General features: G+C 42.3%; 2 gene segments (V, D, J or C); both read right to left on the reverse strand.

The window, feature by feature from the left end:
- Positions 1–620: 620 nt before the first annotated feature.
- On the reverse strand, positions 621–8795 carry LOC119695061. The segment is given in 4 exon segments: positions 621–2305; positions 3441–3458; positions 3837–4172; positions 8589–8795. Coding segments are annotated over 4 exon segments (624 nt in total).
- A 4653-nt stretch (positions 8796–13448) lies between these two features.
- The window catches only part of LOC119712872, a 33550-nt gene continuing 31046 nt past the window's right edge, over positions 13449–15952 (reverse strand). Inside the window, 2 exon segments of the C gene segment in view lie at positions 13449–13497; positions 15077–15183. Of these exon segments, the coding sequence occupies positions 13471–13497; positions 15077–15183 (134 nt within the window).

Genomic DNA, 15952 nt, shown 5'->3' on the forward strand with positions numbered 1-15952 from the left:
GGCTGGAGAGCTGTTTCCTTCTCTACCGCCTTTGAATTCTGCAGCTGCTCTGGCTCAAAATCAGCCCCTGGCGAGGGCTGCCCTCCAAAGCCTGCAGCCCTGCTCCACTTGTTGGTACACAGTGTAAGTACTGGATGAGTCTCTGCTGTTCCCATAACAGATAAGTTACTACAACAGGGATTGTCCGTGAACGATCTTTAATGTGCATTCTCTATGGCACTATTTGTCATTGAAAGTTGTGTGGTAGGCCATTATTACTACAGAAGACCAAATTCAAAAACAACAGCTCATGCTTTTCAAGGGAAAAGAAGTCAAAACTTTATTCCTAAATCAAGGAGATGAGTTCTCAGCCTCTGAAGATTAAGAAGATGCTACTTTTAAAGATATGTTACAATGAAATATGATACATTATGATATGGAAGTACAGGGAAAGCTCAGCAGGGATTACAAAAACGTGAAGAACAGGATGGCAACAGATAATTACAAAAAAAAATATATTCAGAAGTTCGTAGAAGCATAGATATTCAGCGGTGGAAAGGTAGCAAACTTGTCATGTTCCTGCTGATGTGATGACAAGGTCTCGTCATTTATTCTCTTGATAGCTTGACACCAGTCTAATTGAAAACAAAATGAAGTAAATTAAGAAGAGCAATAAAATAGCAATGATAACAACAACAACCACCAAACAAGAGAAACAAACACAGGAATTGGCTGGATGACCTTGCCCAAAGAGTTACCATCCATGGCTGGATGTTCAAGCGGCAGTCAGTCATGAACAGTTTCTCTCAAGGGTCTGTCCTGGGGCCAAAAGCATTTTTTCACCTTTCACCAGTGTGTCATTGACACTGGGAGCAAGTGCACCCTCAGCAAGTTCAGAGATGACACGAAGCTGTGTGGCCATCGGTGTGTTTGAGGGAGGGGATGCCAACCACAGGGACCTGGACAGACTTAGAGAGCGGTTCCATGTGGACCCCCACCACTCCCAGCTGCAGTTCTGTGTCCAGCTCTGGAGGCCCCAGCACAGGAAACTCATGGCCACCACACAGCAGGTCCCGAGGAGGCCCACAGAAACCAGTCACAGGGTCTCAGGTATGAAGACAGGCTGAGAGAACAAGCCCTCTGGAGACTGGAGAAGAGAAGCCTCTGGAGAGGCCTGCCTGAGGCCTTCCCACATACAGCAGTGGGGGACTTTTAAGGAAAACAGAGATGTTTTGCCAAGGCCTGCAGTGACAGGATGAAGAGCCCTGGATTTAAACTGATACAGGGTAGCTTCAGATTAAAGGCAGACACTTGTTCTGGTGAGGGTGGTGAGACAGTGGAACAGGTTTCCCAGAGACGCTGTGCTCCTTGAGCTGTGCTCAAATACTTCCCACCCCTGGAAGTATTTGAGGTCTGGTTGCATGGGGCTTTCAGCAACCTAGTCTAATGAAGGATATCCCTGCGCATTTCAGCGTGGGATGGAACTAGATAATCTCTAAATGGTCTTTCTAAACTAAACCAATCTGTGATTCTATGACTATGATCCAGAAATGCACAAATCCACCCCCTCCAATATATCCTTGCAAAAGGACCAAAAAAAGTGTAACTGAGATTGTCTGCAACCTCGCCCTCAACTCTACCAGGTCACTTTTCAAATAAATCCCCTTGTTCTGTTTTTATAGTGCCATGTGCTGACACTTCTGCTGCTCTCACTGCATGGATGTTTCCTCTGTAGGAAAAACTTACTAACAAAAAGCAGTATCCTGGCAGTTAGTTGAATTAATCGCATTTGTTTGGATTGATCCCACATTTCATTATAAATGTTTGTAAGTGTTTGATCAGATTTATCCCCTGCATCACCTCAAAAACCTGCTTATTATTTTTGCTGCAGGTGTAAGCCCCTTTACAATGGTTACACAAATGTGTGATATATCTGATATTTCCCTCATTTACTTTCTGGGCATCTTGTCCTTAATTCTCATCTTGTTCATGTGTTTAAAGAGGATTGTGAGAAGGAATTTCTCTGCTAGATAGCACTGATTTTATTTGAGTTCTGCAAAAACAGTAAGAGAAAACCCATCACTTGTGCTTCTTCAAGCTGAGCTGCACAAAGCCTGGCAGAGCACCTGCACAACAGCCACACCTCTGAGAAGAGGTTCAGCCTGCATCCACTGATCCTTAGTGAGTAAGCCCAGCCTTCCAGGGCCACTCTGACTTACCTTGGCCGTCCACACCAGCCCACTCACCAAAACTGCATAGACCAAGGCTTTGCCACAGAGGATGAGGTAAGTGAGCTTCAGGGAATTTCCATACCGCAAGTACGACTCTGCAAGTCAAACACCATTTGTGTATTCAATTTTCATCCTCATCATTTCCAGATGCTGCTTCTAATGGAGCTTGCATCAAATGAGAACCCTTGAAACCTTTAGCTAAGCAACATGAAGGAGCTAGAGCCAAATGAGTGGCTCTGTTGACACCAGAGAACCAGGGAAGGGACAGACCACAGTGACTCAAAGTACCAAAAGAGAAAGCAAGTCTAGGAAAGACAGAGATGGGCTTTATGCTGGGAAAGTACTGAGTTCCCCACCAACTGATGAACTGGGCTGTTCATCGGAGTTCCCTATGAAGAATGCAAAATAGGCTGAATCAAAAGATAGAAGTGTTTTATTTTGTCTCCTTACTGTCAGTGGCCTTATGAGTGCTGCTGATGTATCAGGAAAGTGTTACAAAGCCCAGAATAACATGGCTTCTAGGAGTTTTATTCTTGAAGATTTTTCACTCTTAAGGGGTTGCCATGGAATTGAGATACAAGAACTGTCTTGGTTCCGCCTTAAGATTCCTGAAGCATTAAAGAAGTTCTTGAAAAACAGGAGTGTGCAAATATGTATACAAAGAGGAAAGAAATGTAATTTGTAATATGGATATCCTCCATACATGACAGCAGTATGGAGCAGAATGTGACTCCTCATGGGAATTGTTCTGAGTTTGATACCGAGAAATATTCAGAATATCATATCCTGAATCTTAGTGTCAGAATCACTTGGATAAGTATGGATCATTCCTTTCCTGGCTGAGCAAGGATATTGCCAATGGAAGTCAGTTTCTAGGACTGGAGGAGACGATCAGGAGTAAATTACAGTCTACAGGAAGGTACCAAGACTTCTTCAATTTTCAAAAGAGAATAATATGGCAGAGCTAAACCCCAAAGCTGAGCTACATACAATATGCACTAACAGCCCTCCCACAAAATTTGCCCCTTTTTCTTTTTCTTTTTCTTGTATTCTTGTTTTTTTTTTTTAAATCCACATTCAAATCACTTACAGGAGAAAGAAGAAGCTATTCATACAGCAGATATCTCCCACACGTTGTACTTAATGTCAGTAAAACTGGCATTACAATACACACTGATAATCGCCTGAGAGAAGAGGCCAAACTCCCTTTACGTGAGAAGCCACACGTACCTTCTGTGAGTGCACAACCTGAAAGACAAAAATGAACTGAAAGTCATGTTTCTCCTCAGAGCAAACAGAATACAGATTTTAGAAGTTTCACTTTATCAAACACTGCCTCATTCTTCCTGCTACAACTAGGTGTTTCATGATACTGTGCCATTTACTCTACTACAGAGATTTCTGAGTGGAAAGTCTGAAGAAACTCTACATGTAGAATGGTAACACAGGGACAGAGGCCTGGGAATGGGAAGAGACATCTGCTAATACCTAGATATTGAGGTATGTCTTTGTGCCAGAAGAACACCTTGTATGGAAATTATATATAGATGTGGTTCATATCATAACACTTGCTCTTTTGACCTGTGATTTCTTATACAGCATGGTAGGAGATGTTTTTTTACTCACCAGCATCACCACGGATAAATTTGTTTATTGATGCTGTTGTTCCATTCTGAAAAAAAATGGCAACACACTCAAAGCGATTCAGAGGGTTGAACCATTCCCAGGCTGGCATCCTCAGTCGGCTGGTCCGGGAGTAGGTGCTCCCATTCTGTGTGGAGGACTCGTCTGTCCCCACCCCTTCGGTCCTTTTCACACCATTCACCCTCCAGACCAGAGTCAGGTGGTCAGGGTAGAAACCAGAGGCCAGGCACACCAGCGTGGCCTTGCTCTTCTCCTGGATCTCCTGCTTTGACGGGGAAAAGATGGCCACCGCTGGAGGTATGATTTCATCATTCTTCCCTGAAACACAAAGCAACATGGTCCAGAGCCTCCATCCCTCTGTTCAATCAGAACCCCCTGGAAACGGTCCTGAGTTTGTGCCATGTTACTCTTGGAATACCTGGCCTTTTAACTGCCGTCTATCGGACAATTAATGTCTGTTGGATATCACACACCAGGAAAGTGGAAGGATTTCTTTTCACTCATCACACAGAAACCTAAAGGGTCTGGCCACAGAAATGCACATGGATTTCTTCTATTGCACATGAATGTCTTGCATTGCCACTGTCAGAAGAATGCAAAGCTGCAAAGAAACTGAGCAAACAGATGGGCAGAAAAGTCCCCAGTTTTGCTCTAAGTAAGGCCTGTATTTGTAATATTGCATTAATAGATAACGGAATCTCTTATATGGCACAAACACTTTCTGCAAACTGAGTTACATTCCTGGGGAGGGAGTTCAGACATGGTGGTCATTGCAGCGTTCAGAATTATACTGTCGTGGGATAACCTACTTGGCCCCCCATCCAAGAGATGACCTGGAAGGAAGGAAACAAGGAAGGAGTTGATCCTTCTCACTGTCTGAAGTGAAAAACCATTGAGGCAGGTAACATGAATTTGCCAGGGACGGGTTTTGCCTTGGGTCTTAACCAATCCATTTTTAAGACCATTAAACATGACTTCATGTCATTTAATTTTTAGGTCAATGTAGGTATGAGAAGCTCTGATCCTAGGCTACACGCCTTCCCAGAATGATGCAAGATTCTATACACTTGCAAATCAAATGTTGTTCCCTGTCCTAAAGTGTTTAATACCTGTGTGGTATTCAGGGCAGCCAGGACAAGGGAAGAGATATAAATCTTGACTCCATGTTTCAGAAGGCTGATTTATTATATTATCATATATATTATATTAAAAATACTGTATTAAAACTATACTAAAAGAACAGAGAGAAAGATGCATCAGATGGCTAGACGAGAATTGAATGGAATGAATAACAAAGTTTCGTGATTGTTCAGAGAGTCTGAATAGTTGCAACCTTGATTGCTTATTGAGTAGAAACACTTAACATCGACCAATCAGGGAAGCACCTGTTACATTCCACAAGAACAAACAATCATTATTTACATTTTATTCGTAAAGCCCCTCAGCTTCTCAAAAGAAGAAAATCCTAGCAAAAGGATTTTCATAAAATATTATAACTACAAATACCTACTTGTAAGGTTAATGAGAACAGACTTTAGTCAAAAGGATGTACAAGGCAGCCATGAGAAGTTACTCAGAAGCCAAGCTGTGTCCCTAAAAGACATGGGGAGTTTCCATGTGCTATATCAAAATGTCTTTTTGACTCATCTAGCATGAGAAACCCATGAGGTCTGTAGAGTGCTGCGGGAAAAAGGAATGGAGGGAAAACTATGGAGCCAAAGAGAAAATTATTGCTCTGGGTTGGTTTTCTCATATGAAGGCACTATGAATTGTGGATGTTCTTCCTGATCACTCTCTCCTTTGCAGACAAAGAGAGGTAGCAGAATGAGCAGAAATTAATATCTTGCAGAGATCCTGTCCCCTAAGCCCTCGTGTTTGCATTCAAATGACGCCTTAATTGTGACCACCAGTGCTTGCTCTGCAAAGATCCCTGGGCTGCTTCTGTATGAGCTTGTACAGACTTTGGATGACCTGGATATTCAATAGAAGCAACTCCCTAGAGGGTTTAGCACTGCTCTGCTTTCCGTTCAGAGGGTATGAAGAGAGGTTAATGGCTTCTACTTCTCCCTTCCAGCACTTGGCGTTATGATATTTTTCCTATCCTAGAAGTATCTCTGACAAATTCTTTGGCTCATAACCTTAATGGCAAATGAGTGATGGGATGGAAACAGATAGGAAAGCCAAAGAAAAAGGAGCCATTTTACAGACTAAAGAAAAAATGAAACAACAAAAAAGTGGAAGGTAGGTGAAAAAGAGAGGCAGAATGAAAGAATGATAAAACTACTGTAACTACAGGAAAGACAAAGAAAATCAGAAAGTTAGCATGCCTGAAATGGAATAAAGGGATTGGTAAAAGCAAGAACTAGGAAAAAAGTCTGATCAGCAGCCCATTATGTTCAGGTCTTCCTTTCTGCTCATGGTAGGTACTGACACAAAGCCCGATCACTTCCATGCATAAAATTCATTCCCTGTCACACAGACTTCACCCACCCGAGAGAAGAAGTATCACAGTTCCTCCATTCCCATCATTGCAAGTCAGTTTCATAGTTTCTTGTTATCTTTCACTCCTACTGTCATTTTAAAACCGTCTGTGTCTATGCTACTTATCATGAACGCAAGGGCAATTTTCAAGTGTCCTCCACACTGAGCACTTGGTTAAACAACAGCTCCTTACCTATGACTCTGAGCACGGTGCCGACTCCAAAGTTCAGCTGCTGGTTTGCACAGCTGTACAAAGTCAGGCTGTAACCCCCAGTGTCATTATGCTCTTCTTGCCAGCCACATAGCTCCTTAAAATGGTACAGTTTAAAGGAGCAGGCACCAGTGAGGCTTTCTACAGTTTCCTATCAGATGGGGAAGTAGCAGATGGAAAAAGATACTTTGCCCTGTGATTCCGTCATGCCCTGATATTGGTGATGTTAAATCCTTTGCTGGGATAGGAGAAAACAGAGAAAGAAAATGGGGAAAAAGAAAAAGAATAGAGAAAAAAGTAGGCTGAGAGAAAAATAATACAGTCCTTGCTGAGCAGTAGAGGTTGTGAGAAGGATTGTTTGCAGAAGCCAGCATCCCAAAGCAACTTTAGACAGCCTGCATACCATCTGTGGAGAGGCAAGTAAAGTGCCAGCAAGATTACTCTTTCCCTCCATGGTTCAGCCCACAAGAGAATGCCAACTCTGCTTCCAAAATGCCGCTTTGGGATCATTACACAGACAAACTGCAAAAAACCTGCAGACCAGAGAAGCATTTTTCATTCCCAACCTCTATAATATTTCCTTGAAAGATGGGTGAAAGTAAAATTATTTATTCCCTTCTCCCTTCATGAAGTTCCCAGAAATGAAAGACAAAGGCTGCAGACACAAGGACCTCAGCATTTGTGCCTGTAAATCCTGCCCTTCCATAATGGCACATCTCATTTCAATAAGCAACCAATAAAGTATTAATCCTGTTCTCATGGCTGCATCAAAAATTATCATTAGTAAGCTTTTAATTAAGAATATTCTTGTCCCCTAACCAGTATCACATAGATCAAAGAAATCTGTCTTCTTACTTACCTATGACCGTAAGTTTTGTCCCACTGCCAAAGAACAGTCTATTATTATTCACACCATTTTGCAGCTGCAGAAAAACCTCTCCTCTACTCCCAGACCTCTGAGCCAAGCCTGTGCACTAACCCTCCCCTCATGTGGTACCAGAAAAGGAAGAAACATAGAGTACATTTATCTCAGGTCTCCTAGAAAACAGGTCCTAAGGGAACACCACCAAATCGGTGTCTAAACAGCTGAGATCAATATCAGAAATTCCCTATACAGAGCCTTTTTGCTTCAGACTCAATCAATTGTTGGAGCTTCCACCAATTCTTTGGATGATACTTATCTATGCATCTAGGTGTCATATTAGAATATTAGAAAATATTTCCCATATGTCGACATTCCCTGAGATCTCTTTCTCTTTGAAATGAACCATATATTATTTTTTCTGTGGTTTTCAGTGGCTGTTTAGCACCTATTCTGAAACAGTAAGACCATTGTCCTCTGTCATCTTTGCATCACCATCCAGGTGAGTCTCCACAGTGGAAAGAAACTGGCTGTGCTGTGGAGAGCTACTTTTGATAACAACAAGGACTTTAAAAGCTGCAGAGAGATTTTTGCATTGTTGCTTATTAGATAGTTGGGTATTTCTTAGTGCCTTCTTTTTTATCAACCAAAAATGCTAGCACACTTGTTTTTCCTGGTTATCTGAGACAACACATTCATCCTGGGAAGATCCAAGATAATTTAAGCTTGTATCATCTTGATTTTGTTTCCTAGACCCCTTCAAAGTGTAACTGTGAGTCAGTTATTTCCAATCAGATAGACAGCTTTTCACTGACTTGTCCTTAATCATCTCTAGCCCCAGCAGAACCAGCGTTACAAACAGTAGCTATACCTTTGGGGGAAACTTTTGCATGTGTTGATTCATTAGGACAACTTTTTTTATGTCATGCACACATTACTTGTCCCATTCCTTATCCTCATTCTTTCTAGGGACAGCTTTTTCTTTACTGAAAACACACTCATTCCCTTCTCCAAAACGAAAGGTGTGTCCCTGCCTAGAGGATCCAACTTTGTTCTCTGAAGTAGACAGGGTTACTAACACACACCAGTTTAATAATGTTAGGGAGGTTAATGATGATGTTCTCTAAAGAGAAGACATGGCATTTGAAACGAATTAAAAGAGGAAACAAAAATTTCTTACCTATTACTGTAAGTTTTGTGCCACTGCCAAAACGCATATCATCACTAGTCACAGTGACAAAGGGATGTATGATAAGCTAAGAGACGGGATGCACTGCAGCTGCCTTACTATAAGCACAAACTTTAGAAACCGTTACTGTTTTTGGAATCACAAACATCATCCATTCTTTATTTGAGGTGCTTTCCCTTTGTCAGGGAACTAAAACAAATCCCTTTGCTTCCCCTTCCATGGCAGGCCAACTTTCTTGAATAGTCTTTCAGGATCCTGTTCAGTTTTCTGATAGGTTAAAATAATCCACACAAGGAGAGCCCAGAAGAATCTCTTGACTGGTCCTAGACAAACCCCTCATAGCCATTAGGAAGACTGCAGTGTGACAGCAGGGATAGGGATTACAGGCAGCCTTTGTTCTCACAGGCATGAGGCAGTCAGCAGATATTGGAGGATTATTTAAGAGAGAAAAGCCCAACACATTTTATGTAGTGCCTCTGAGAGATACCTTCTACAAGTCACAATTCTTTCTCTAACACTTGTACCACATTAAGAAAGAACCATTTTGGCATCTATTGCAAACATTGGTGCATCCGGAAGAAAAAAATAGTAATTCCAGCTTTGCATGGTTGATAGACTTTAGGTACATCTGCAATCATGAATTGCGATATCTCAGAATCTCCTAGCTTGCTTGCCAGAGAGGGCAGGCTCAGTTCTCAGATGATGAAAGTAAGTCCCAGCATACAAGGTCTGTTAAGAGAAACCAAGGCAGAACATGCCTGCTCTGCTGCAGGATTCTATGCAACAGTCTTCACATGCTCTGCCACAAGGCTCATGCACCCATGGGTTTTTGTAAAGGCTTCCTGGGGAATGTATCAACGTGGTCCCCCCCCCACTGTGCCACAATGATATAACCTGGTACAAAAACAATCCCACCCATAACTCCACCCCCTGTTTTTGTCAAGGAGGAATGACTGTCATGATTACCTGTGCTGCTTTGGACTGTGGTACTGATGGACTATGGTTCAAGTTAATTTCCTTGAAAGAGGCAGCTGTGGGGTGTGTTTGGGCTTGTTCTGCAAATACTGTTGACAAGATGGAAATGTTTTTGTGATTGCTGAGCACTCCTTACACAGCATTCAAAGGCTATTCTGCTTCTTATACCACCATGCTGGCAAGGAGGTTGATGGTGCATGGGAATTTGGGAGGAGGGACAACTGATCCAAGGGATATTCCTGATCCCACGGTGTCACATTCACTATGTGAAAGAGCCGAGTAGGGGGAAGAAGAAGAGGGAGATATTTGGAGAGATGGTGTTTGTCTTCCTAAGTCACCGTTAGGTGTGCTGGGGCCCTGCCTTCCTGGGAATGGCTGAACACCTGCCCGCCCATGGGAAGTGGGGAATGAATTCCTTGTTATCATTAGCTCGTGTGCACAGTTTTTGCTTTACCTCTTAAACTGTCTTTATCTCAAGCCACGAGTTTTTCGCTTGTGCTTCTCTGATTCTCTCCCCAGTCCTGCTGGGGGGGAGTGAGCAAGCAGCTGCATGGGGCTTGATCCTGGCGGGGGCTAAACCATGACACAACCACAGACCACATCCTTCCTTTGCCATTGCTGTTTCTATCTGATAGTCCAATTACCTCTCAGTGTACCCATTATCACTCAATTTATAATCTCAAGATTTTTTTCTTATCCCTAAAATGGTAACTTTTATTGGTTGGCTTTCTATGCAGTAGTTTTTCACTTGGTAATGTCATGGCAGTGTTCACGCTGCTTTCCTTTCTACTCTTTGTCTCTTCTGCCCCAGGATGACAAGCAAACCTCAAGTTCACAGTTTTCAATTTTTGATTTGCAATGAGAGTAATTTGCTTACTACAAATTACTGGCTGGTGTTGGTCTCTGTAGCTTGGTGTTGCTTGAGAGCATCCACCCAGGGCTTGTGACTCTGAAAAGGCTTCATTCTAGGTGTAAGAGCAAGCCTTCATTTTGCAGACTAGCTGAAGAGATAGGAACTGATGGGGAGAGGCAACAGGCTACATTTGCCTTCCTCCCTTTTATCTAAGGGATACCATCTTGTATCAAAAGATGTCAAAACATAGTTAGCAACCTAACCTAATCATGTTCTTCATATTGTTCTTTCGCAGTTTCACTTGAATTTTTCTTAATATGAAAAGCAGACTACAAAGCACAGAACAGAATGCTTCAGAACAAAGGCATTCTACAAGGAAAATCTCAAAACATTTCTTCTATTATTTTCAGGTACACCAGTTCATCTGCATCCACACTTACACTATCGCTCCTCTACCTTAGACTGTGTTTTTCCTACATCTATGCAAGAAACATTTACACATAAAATGTATGACTCCATTCTTCTTTTAGTCCCATGTGAGCTCCAACTGAACCCCCAATGGTTTAACTTGTGGTGTGAGGTAATACTGAGATGCAACGAGGAGGAAAGATCTCCAGAAAGACTCTCCACATTAACTAATCCCTTGTGTTTGTAGTTTATGGAGCACAGAAAAGGTCACCACAAACACAGTTTTACAGAAACAAACTCTCGTTCCCTTTGCTTCTCATCCACTCCAGGATAGATTCTCTTCCCTATCTCTCAATTGTACCCTTTTACCCTGCCTCTGAGTTATGTATTTATTTATTTTCATTCTTGGCTTCCTTTACCTACTCTTTATTTTCTTACGCTTCCTAATTTTCATTTTGGCTCCTTTCCTTAAGTGCACCTGGCACTCTCTCTCCTTCTTTTTGCCTAAAATCCTCCCCTTCATTCTCACTAGCTGGTTCACTTGAAAATTATAAGAGACACAGTGTAATTGCAGAGAAGTGGACTTACATAAATATCACCCTGAAGACATCACTTCATCCAAAGTGGTCTCCTGTAGGGCTAGAAGGAATGACAACAAATGGGTTCAGAGCAGAATTCTGCTTCTCTCCTTGGACCTAAGCATCCGCCCCATCACAAACATCCTCTGTACAAAACACTCTTGAAAAAAAGGTTGATGGACAAAAACGTTCCTTTAAACAAACTTCAATTCAAAAGGAAAAAAAAAAAAAAAAAAAGGAGATACTATATGAGCCCACATATGTATCTCTCATTTAAAGTGCTCTCTTTGCACAATCACCTGTATAATAGCAGGAGTGTGCGGGAATGAGAATTACAGGGCTTTTAGCAAGTTGGAAAAGAACAGGATTGGATGGCTGACCTTGGTCTCAATTTCCAGTGACTGAGAGATATGAACTCAGTGTGGGAACATTCTTCTTATTCCAGAGTCTAAAGGGAAGTCTTTATCAATTGCCAAATTCATTTCTTACATAGAACCACTTAAGTATGTCTCTCCTTCACACCATAGCTTGTCTGCTCCAAAATTGCTATGCCCAAGTTTGTCCTCTGTTCACTTGGACCAAGTTCTGCCATGACCACTCTGAAAGTCTGTGTGTGTGACGACAAGATTGATCGGGGGGTTTTTCTGACAGCCCTGATAAATGCAGCCATTTTCACCAAATGTCCCAATAAATTATATTCATCTTAATGTGTTTCAGGCTGAGCTGGAATTATTTTTTAATACTCCATTCTGCTGTTCTCCAGTCTATCCCAACTTCACAGAGCGTGAGTAATGGGGCATCTTGGGAAAAAACGCATCATCAGAATCAAAAATGGTTCTGTTTATCTTTGTTCTACCCCCTGAAATGTGCCCCTTTGTACAACCTTCTCACAATTCCCACTTGCTGAGAACTGTTCCTTTTCTTTCTTCTCCAAAGAGGAAAGGGACACCTTTCCCTAGACCAGGTAGTTCACATCTTGTGAATGTAAGACCCCTTGAAGCACTTTTGGAAAAAGAAAACATTTGTTTTCAGGAAACAGTTCTCTGTTTTGTTTGGAGCAGCCAACGAGACTTCTTAAGCAATTTCTGTACTCAGAACACCAAAGAAATCTCTTGGTTCAGTAGGGTATTTTCTCCTCTTCTGAAGTGTTTTGAGGCGATTAAAAGATTGACAAACAGAGAGCAGGAAAAACAACTGCATTTTACTGCATTACACCCATCTGTCCTCTAGCACTAACATGCAGCTTTTTTCTTTAATGACATGAACAGAGATATGTCAGATTCCTCTCAAGCCTGCTATCAGATCCTTTTGAAACAAACACATTACGTGTCAGGTGACTTTTCATCTATTCACCAAATTTTCCATCACTACTACAGTGCATCCTGTGTTTTCACCAAGATAATCCCACAAAAGAACCGAGTGAGAGAAAAAGCAGTTTCCGTGCCTCTTCCAAGAGGATGTCACTTCTCATCTGGCTGGAGAGCTGTTTCCTTCTCTACCGCCTTTGAATTCTGCAGCTGCTCTGGCTCAAAATCAGCCCCTGGCGAGGGCTGCCCTCCAAAGCCTGCAGCCCTGCTCCACTTGTTGGTACACAGTGTAAGTACAGGATGAGTCTCTGCTGTTCCCATAACCGATAAGTTACTAACACAGGGGTTGTCCGTGAACGATCTTTAATGTGCATTCTCTATGGCACTATTTGTCATTGAAAGTTGTGTGGTAGGCCATTATTACTACAGAAGACCAAATTCAAAAACAACAGCTCATGCTTTTCAAGGGAAAAGAAGTCAAAACTTTATTCCTAAATCAAGGAGATGAGTTCTCAGCCTCTGAAGATTAAGAAGATGCTACTTTTAAAGATATGTTACAATGAAATATGATACATTATGATATGGAAGTACAGGGAAAGCTCAGCAGGGATTACAAAAATGTGAAGAACAGGATAGCAACAGATAATTACAAAAAAAATATATTCAGAAGTTTGTAGAAGCATAGATATTTTCCTGTGGAAAGGTAGCAAACTTGTCATGTTCCTGCTGATGTGATGACAAGGGCTTGTAATTTATTCTCTTGATAGCTTGACACCAGTCTAATTGAAAACAAAATGAAGTAAATTAAGAAGAACAATAAAATAGCAATGATAACAACAACAACCACCAAACAAGAGAAACAAACACAGGAATTGGCTGGTTGACCTTGCCTAAAGAGTTACCATCCATGGCTGGATGTTCAAGCGGCAGTCAGTCATGAACAGTTTCTCTCAAAGGTCTGTCCTGGGGCCAAAAGCATTTTTTCACCTTTCACCAGTGTGTCATTGACACTGGGAGCAAGTGCACCCTCAGCAAGTTCAGAGATGACACGAAGCTGTGTGGCCATCGGTGTGTTTGAGGGAGGGGATGCCAACCACAGGGACCTGGACAGACTTAGAGAGCGGTTCCATGTGGACCCCCACCACTCCCAGCTGCAGTTCTGTGTCCAGCTCTGGAGGCCCCAGCACAGGAAACTCATGGCCACCACACAGCAGGTCCCGAGGAGGCCCACAGAAACCAGTCACGGGGCCTCAGGTATGAAGACAGGCTGAGAGAACAAGCCCTCTGGAGACTGGAGAAGAGAAGCCTCTGGAGAGGCCTGCCTGAGGCCTTCCCACATACAGCAGTGGGGGACTTTTAAGGAAAACAGAGATGTTTTGCCAAGGCCTGCAGTGACAGGATGAAGAGCCCTGGATTTAAACTGATACAGGGTAGCTTCAGATTAAAGGGAGACACTTGTTCTGGTGAGGGTGGTGAGACAGTGGAACAGGTTTCCCAGAGAAGCTGTGCTCCTTGAGCTGTGCTCAAATACTTCCCACCCCTGGAAGTATTTGAGGTCTGGTTGCGTGGGGCTTTCAGCAACCTAGTCTAATGAAGGATATCCCTGCCCATTTCAGGGTGGGATGGAACTAGATAATCTCTAAATGGTCTTTCTAACCTAAACCAATCTGTGATTCTATGACTATGATCCAGAAATGCACAAATCCACCCCCTCCAGTATATCCTTGCAAAAGGACCAAAAAAAGTGTAACTGAGATTGTCTGCAACCTCGCCCTCAACTCTACCAGGTCTCTTTTCAAATACATCCCCTTGTTCTGTTTTTATAGTGCCATGTGCCGACACTTCTGCTGCTCTCACTGCATGGATGTTTCCTCTGTAGGAAAAACTTGCTAACAAAAAGCATTTCCTGTCAGTTAGTTGAAATTTTCGCATTTGTTTGGATTGATCCCACATTTCATTATAAATATTTGTGTTTGATCAGATTTATCCCCTGCATCACCTCAAAAACCTGCTTATTATTTTCGCTGCAGGTGTAAGCCCCTTTACAATGGTTACACAAATGTGTGATATATCTGATATTTCCCTCATTTAATTTCTGGGCATCTTGTCCTTAATTCTCATCTTGTTCATGTGTTTAAAGAGGATTGTGAGAAGGAATTTCTCTGCTAGATAGCACTGATTTTATTTGAGTTCTGCAAAAACAGTAAGAGAAAACCCATCACTTGTGCTTCTTCAAGCTGAGCTGCACAAAGCCTGGCAGAGCACCTGCACAACAGCCACACCTCTGAGAAGAGGTTCAGCCTGCATCCACTGATCCTTAGTGAGTAAGCCCAGCCTTCCAGGGCCACTCTGACTTACCTTGGCCGTCCACACCAGCCCACTCACCAAAACTGCATAGACCAAGGCTTTGCCACAGAGGATGAGGTAAGTGAGCTTCAGGGAATTTCCATACCGCAAGTACGACTCTGCAAGTCAAACACCATTTGTGTATTCAATTTTCATCCTCATCATTTCCAGATGCTGCTTCTAATGGAGCTTGCATCAAATGAGAACCCTTGAAACCTTTAGCTAAGCAACATGAAGGAGCTAGAGCCAAATGAGTGGCTCTGTTGACACCAGAGAACCAGGGAAGGGACAGACCACAGTGACTCAAAGTACCAAAAGAGAAAGCAAGTCTAGGAAAGACAGAGATTGACTTTATGCTGGGAAAGTACTGAGTTCCCCACCAACTGATGAACTGGGCTGTTCATCGGAGTTCACTATGAGGAATGCAAAATAGGCTGAATCAAAAGATAGAAGTGTTTTATTTTGTCTCCTTACTGTCAGTGGCCTTATGAGTGCTGCTGATGTATCAGGAAAGTGTTACAAAGCCCAGAATAACATGGCTTCTCGGAGTTTTATGCTTGAAGATTTTTCACTCTTAAGGGGTTGCCATGGAATTGAGATACAAGAACTGTCTTGGTTCAGCCTTAAGATTCCTGAAGCATTAAAGAAGTTCTTGAAAAACAGGAGTGTGCAAATATGTATACAAAGAGGAAAGAAATGTAATTGGTAATATGGATATCCTCCATACATGACAGCAGTGTGGAGCAGAATGTGACTCCTCATGGGAATTGTTCTGAGTTTGAAACCGAGAAATATTCAGAATATCATATCCTGAATCTTGGTATCAGAATCACTTGGATAAGTATGGATCATTCCTTTCCTGGCTGAGCGAGGATATTGCCAATGGAA

The sequence above is a fragment of the Motacilla alba genome, chromosome 1, assembly GCF_015832195.1.
Source record: "Motacilla alba alba isolate MOTALB_02 chromosome 1, Motacilla_alba_V1.0_pri, whole genome shotgun sequence".
In the NCBI taxonomy this organism is placed as follows: domain Eukaryota; kingdom Metazoa; phylum Chordata; class Aves; order Passeriformes; family Motacillidae; genus Motacilla; species Motacilla alba.